Genomic DNA, 5,649 nt, shown 5'->3' on the forward strand with positions numbered 1-5,649 from the left:
TAATTTTTTAAAATGTTACTTGAAATAACGTTTTTAAAATACTAATTTTTAATTTTTTATATTTTCTTTTACTTTTATCTTTAATATATTTATTCATTTTTATTGTTATCTTTTTAAAATAAATCATAATTTTATTATTTTTATTTCATTTTATATTTTTTTAACTACTTCAACCATTAATTTTTAGTTATTTGTTAACTTTTCAATTTTTAACTAATTTTTCAGTTAATTTTGTTCAACATAACCTAAAGATACATGCAAATTTTTTCATATGTAATAGACGCGTAAAAATTCAACATGAGAGAATTTGTTGTCTTGTTATTGGGATGTCGGTCCAAAAATGCAGCCTCAATGTTAGTTTGAAGACTTTTCAATTGTACACAGCAAGGTCATGCCACGAGCTTGGACTCACCCTTTTCATTCAAATGAATTTTGATTAAATGAACTTTGGAGGCCTGTTGTAACCATGGCAAAACAATCATAAACACGAATGTTAATAATGGTCCGATTTTTCTTCTTCTGCTTCTTCATTTCCACGTTATTAATACAAGGCACCCTCGCTATAATTACTCCAAATGAGTCAATCCAAGGCAATAGGACCCTAGTTTCTTCTGCTGGAACTTTTGAAGCAGGATTCTTCAACTTTGGAAATTCACAAGGCCAATACTTTGGTATATGGTACAAGAACATATCACCAAAGACTATTGTGTGGGTTGCCAACAAAGATGCCCCAGTTAAAGACTCAACAGCATTTCTCACACTAACACATCAAGGAGATCCTGTTATTCTTGATGGCTCAAGGAGTACTACTGTGTGGTTCTCCAATTCATCAAGAATTGCTGAGAAACCAATTATGCAGCTTCTAGACTCGGGAAATCTTGTTGTGAAAGATGGAAACAGCAAAAAAGAGAATTTTTTGTGGGAAAGTTTTGATTACCCTGGTAACACTTTTCTTGCAGGAATGAAACTTAGGACAAACTTAGTTTCTGGTCCTTATAGGTCTCTCACATCTTGGAAAAACGCAGAAGATCCCGGTTCTGGTGAGTTTTCATATCACATAGATGCTCATGGATTTCCTCAACTGGTTACTACAAAGGGAGAAATTTTATTTAGCAGAGCAGGGTCATGGACTGGCTTTGTTTTCAGTGGAGTTTCTTGGCGAAGAATGCTTAGCCTTGTAACTTTTTCGCTAGCGATTAATGACAAGGAAGTCACTTACCAATATGAAACCCTGAAGGCTGGAACTGTTACTATGTTAGTGATCAATCCATCAGGCTTTGTGCAACGTTTGTTATGGTCCGAACGGACTGGGAATTGGGAGATTTTATCAACTCGTCCCATGGATCAGTGTGAATACTATGCCTTTTGTGATGTGAATTCTTTGTGTAATGTTACTAACTCTCCAAAAACATGTACATGCTTGGAAGGTTTTGTACCCAAGTTTTATGAGAAATGGAGTGCATTAGATTGGTCTGGTGGGTGTGTTAGAAGAATAAACTTGAGTTGTGAAGGTGATGTGTTTCAAAAGTACGCAGGAATGAAATTGCCAGATACTTCTTCTTCTTGGTATGACAAGAGTTTGAACCTTGAGAAATGTGAGAAATTGTGTTTGAAAAACTGCTCTTGTACAGCATATGCAAATGTAGATGTTGATGGGAGAGGGTGTTTGCTTTGGTTTGATAACATTGTGGATTTGACAAGACACACAGACCAAGGACAAGATATTTACATACGGCTTGCAGCTTCAGAGTTAGGTATTTTTTTCATTTCCCATATTGTCATCTTTTAGATTTCAGTCAAACATGACAGAAAGAAATGTATAAAATGCGTTTAGTTGAGTTTGTACAATGAAAATCCACATTCTATGATGGTGAACCTTGAAGGCAGCTTTTGGTGTGTACAATTTCTGAAAGAAATTCATTTACTTGTTGAAGAAAGCAGAACAAGAAAAGAGAAGGAATGTTTTGTGGTAACAAGAATAATAATTAGGTGGTTCTTGTTGCTGGAATTGTGACATAGAAAATAGTTTATACACCAATGCTAGGTAGTCAATCATTTTGTCACAGTATGTGATCTGAGATTTTTTTTTTATTTGCCCTTTATTTGCGTTCTTTTTTCTTTTTATCCTAAACTGCAATCTTCATGCAGCTTGTTTGTTGATGTAGAATGCTTTGTTATTCCTCACAGATCATAGAGGGAATGACCAGAGCTTTGATAACAAGAAGCTTGTAGGGATAGTAGTAGGCATTGTTGCATTCATCATGGTACTTGGATCGGTCACATTCACATATATGAAGAGAAAGAAGCTCGCAAAGAGAGGTGAGTTTATGAAAAAGTAGAATTTGACACTTAATGATATACTCAAAAATTAGAATGTAAATTAACTATGAGAATGAAGAGAAGTTTTCAATTCTTAAGTCTCATTCATATTCTTCCTTATATTAAATTGTGAATGATACCAAATTGGTATCTCCTACCTTTATTTCAGAGATGCTAAAAATATTTCACTGGAAATACAAAAGGGAGAAGGAAGATGTGGAGTTATCAACAATATTTGATTTTTCAACCATCTCTAATGCTACAGATCAATTTTCACCCAGTAAAAAGTTAGGAGAAGGTGGCTTTGGACCAGTATACAAGGTAGTTAAATTTTACATCAAATAAGCTTCGGTTAGTAGGATAAATCATCTTCACCAAAATTTCAAAATTATTGTCAGGGTTTATTGAAAGATGGACAAGAGATTGCAGTCAAGAGGCTTGCAAAAACTTCTGAGCAAGGAGCAGAGCAGTTCAAAAATGAAGTCATGTTGATGGCAAAACTTCAGCACCGCAATCTTGTAAAACTTCTTGGATGTTCTATTCACCAAAAAGAAAGGCTCTTGATCTATGAATACATGTCCAACAGAAGCTTGGATTACTTCATTTTTGGTTTGAAATTTCACACTATGCAAATTTTGGCTTTTCATTTTGCTTTTGCTGTTATAGTAGAAACTCTTCAAATTAATACTCGGTAAATTAATAAACTCTCTAAAATAAATTTATCCGGTCCCGACTTGAGCCAATGTAAAAAATTAAAAAACTCAATAAAATAATAAGATAATAATTTTTCGTGAGATCCCTTTATAATTTTCGATCTCAAGAAAATCATAAATTAATAATTTATAGAAACTGAAAAAAATATATTACACTCTATTGAAATATGATTTAATAGTTGTCTGTTTTCCTTTAAAGTTCAAGTCTATTTGGAGCTCATCTCTAACTTTTCTTATTGCATTCAATATATGTCAAACTTGCTTAAGAATACATTGAACACATTTGTTCCTCTTGTTTACATTTACTGTACTTCAAAAGTCATTATTGATTTCCAATCCATATGAACACAGTAGTTACTAATTTACGTTGAATCCCAAGGTTCGCTGCAACATAATTCTAAGAGGCATAGACTAATTTACCTTTTTGTTTGGTATGTGCAGTATAATTACTTAAAAACTCTTTAAATTAATAATTATTAATTTATCAATAAATTAATAATTCTCTAAATTAATAAATTTTTTGGGTCCTGACATTATTAATTTATAGAGTTTTAACTGTATGTAGTTAATTGAAATTTGTCAGATTCAACACAAAGTAAACAACTAGATCTGACAAAGCGCCTTCAAATCATCGATGGTATTGCTCGAGGGCTACTCTATCTTCATCAAGACTCTAGATTAAGAATCATCCACAGAGATCTCAAAGTTAGCAACATTCTTCTAGATAATGATATGAATCCAAAGATATCAGATTTTGGTTTGGCTAGAACATTTGGAGGAGATCAAGCTGAGGCTAATACAAATAGAGTGATGGGAACATAGTAAGTACTGAGTACTTAATGAGTCAATTAAGTAGTTTTACTATGTTGCAACCCCATTTGACATCCAAATTGTTATTTCATGGTTATGCTGCAGTGGTTATATGCCTCCTGAATATGCACTTCATGGACATTTTTCAATCAAATCTGATGTATTTAGCTTTGGTGTAATTGTGCTGGAGATAATAAGTGGGAGAAAGAATCGGAATTTCCAAGACTCTGAGCATCATCTTAATCTTCTTAGTCATGTAAGTTTTTAAAGTCTATTTATTTATTTATCTTGATGTATTATATATTTCTAGCTGCAATCATCCAATACTACCTGTTTAGGTTGTATACTAATAAAACATCTTGGATGCTCTAATCTGAATAGATAGCAATGAACAGGTTAGAAATTTAGAATAAAAATATATTTATACTTGATTCATATAACTAAAAAAAGTCAAACAATTGAAAGTAAACTCATTTATGTTCAAAGCCTTGACTTTTGGCCACTCCTTTAGCATGAAATTGACTTTAAAATAGTTCTTCAACCTCTAACAAGTGACTATATTTGAAAAATTCAAATATGATGAACTTTTATTAAGTTGTCTTTCAAAACTCTTGAACTTATGTTAGCAATGAAAACTTCAAAAAAAATTGAGTAGGCATTGACTTTCATTTGTTGGCTTTCATGACATTTCAGGCATGGAGACTGTGGATTGAAGAAAAGCCACTTGAGCTAATAGATGACCTATTAGATGATCCAGTCTCTCCACATGAAATACTCAGATGTATTCATGTGGGTCTGCTATGTGTGCAACAAACACCTGAAAATAGACCCAACATGTCATCTGTGGTTTTAATGTTGAATGGTGAAAAGTTGTTGCCTGATCCAAGCCAACCTGGGTTCTACACAGGAACAATTCAGTATCCAATTCAGCTAGAATCTTCTTCGAGAAGTGTTGGAGCATGTTCACAAAATGAAGCTACAGTGTCCTTGTTAGAGGCACGATAGAAGAATACTAGTGTGTTGATGATACAAGGAATAAGGATTTTAGGAAGAACTTTATTTACAAATTAATTGGAATATAAAGCACTTGTAAATATTTGGGATAGAACTCAGAAAATAACTTATGATACGATTAAAGAGATAAATGAAAGCATACAAATATGATATAAATATAACAATAATATAATTATAACAACAATATAGGTATAACAAGGCTCAACTTTGGTATAGTTCGCATCATTTTAACACTCAACATGTAACATCACTTGTCCTAGAATTTAATCACAAATCACATTTCATGTCTTCATGATTAATCACATATTCAAGACAACACATCTCAAATACAATACTGCATCTCACACTAAAACAATTCATTATACACCATCACATAACAAGTCACAATGATCATTACACATGCGTTATCCAACAGATTCACTAAGACTCAATCATATATGCAATGTGATACCATGTCAGTGAAAGACATTGTCGAACGCATAGGAGTACATGATAAGACATACCACACAATTGTAAGTCATGTCACTCTCACTAGGTAAAATCATAGTTAGACCAGTTAGGGTTACGCTATTTTGCGAGAATGCTTCAATCATGAGAGATCGGCACAAGCTTAAAGTGATTCAACTCGTCGGGTTCCCACAGTGGTCACAATACTCATTGCGCATTAACTCGTCACCCTTAAAGGGCTTATAGTCGTGTGATTGTATGGTTCATAGCTCATAACTGAATGCACACAATATCTCAATACATGTGTGATATCACAATTTAACACATACTCAACTTGACACATACA

The 5,649-nt window shown here is 33.1% G+C and overlaps 1 protein-coding gene across 1 annotated transcript; it reads left to right on the forward strand.

Moving 5' to 3' along the window:
* The first annotated feature begins 325 nt into the window (after positions 1-325).
* LOC114373799 (G-type lectin S-receptor-like serine/threonine-protein kinase At4g27290) lies at positions 326-5,014 on the forward strand. The gene is made up of 7 exons (XM_028331346.1): positions 326-1,754; positions 2,188-2,319; positions 2,489-2,640; positions 2,718-2,928; positions 3,616-3,853; positions 3,948-4,098; positions 4,536-5,014. Exons 1-7 carry the CDS (start codon positions 491-493, stop codon positions 4,845-4,847), a joined length of 2,460 nt encoding a protein of 819 aa, XP_028187147.1. The 5' UTR covers positions 326-490; the 3' UTR covers positions 4,848-5,014.
* The last annotated feature ends 635 nt before the right edge of the window (positions 5,015-5,649 follow it).

Source organism: Glycine soja, chromosome 11 (assembly GCF_004193775.1).
Source record: "Glycine soja cultivar W05 chromosome 11, ASM419377v2, whole genome shotgun sequence".
In the NCBI taxonomy this organism is placed as follows: domain Eukaryota; kingdom Viridiplantae; phylum Streptophyta; class Magnoliopsida; order Fabales; family Fabaceae; genus Glycine; species Glycine soja.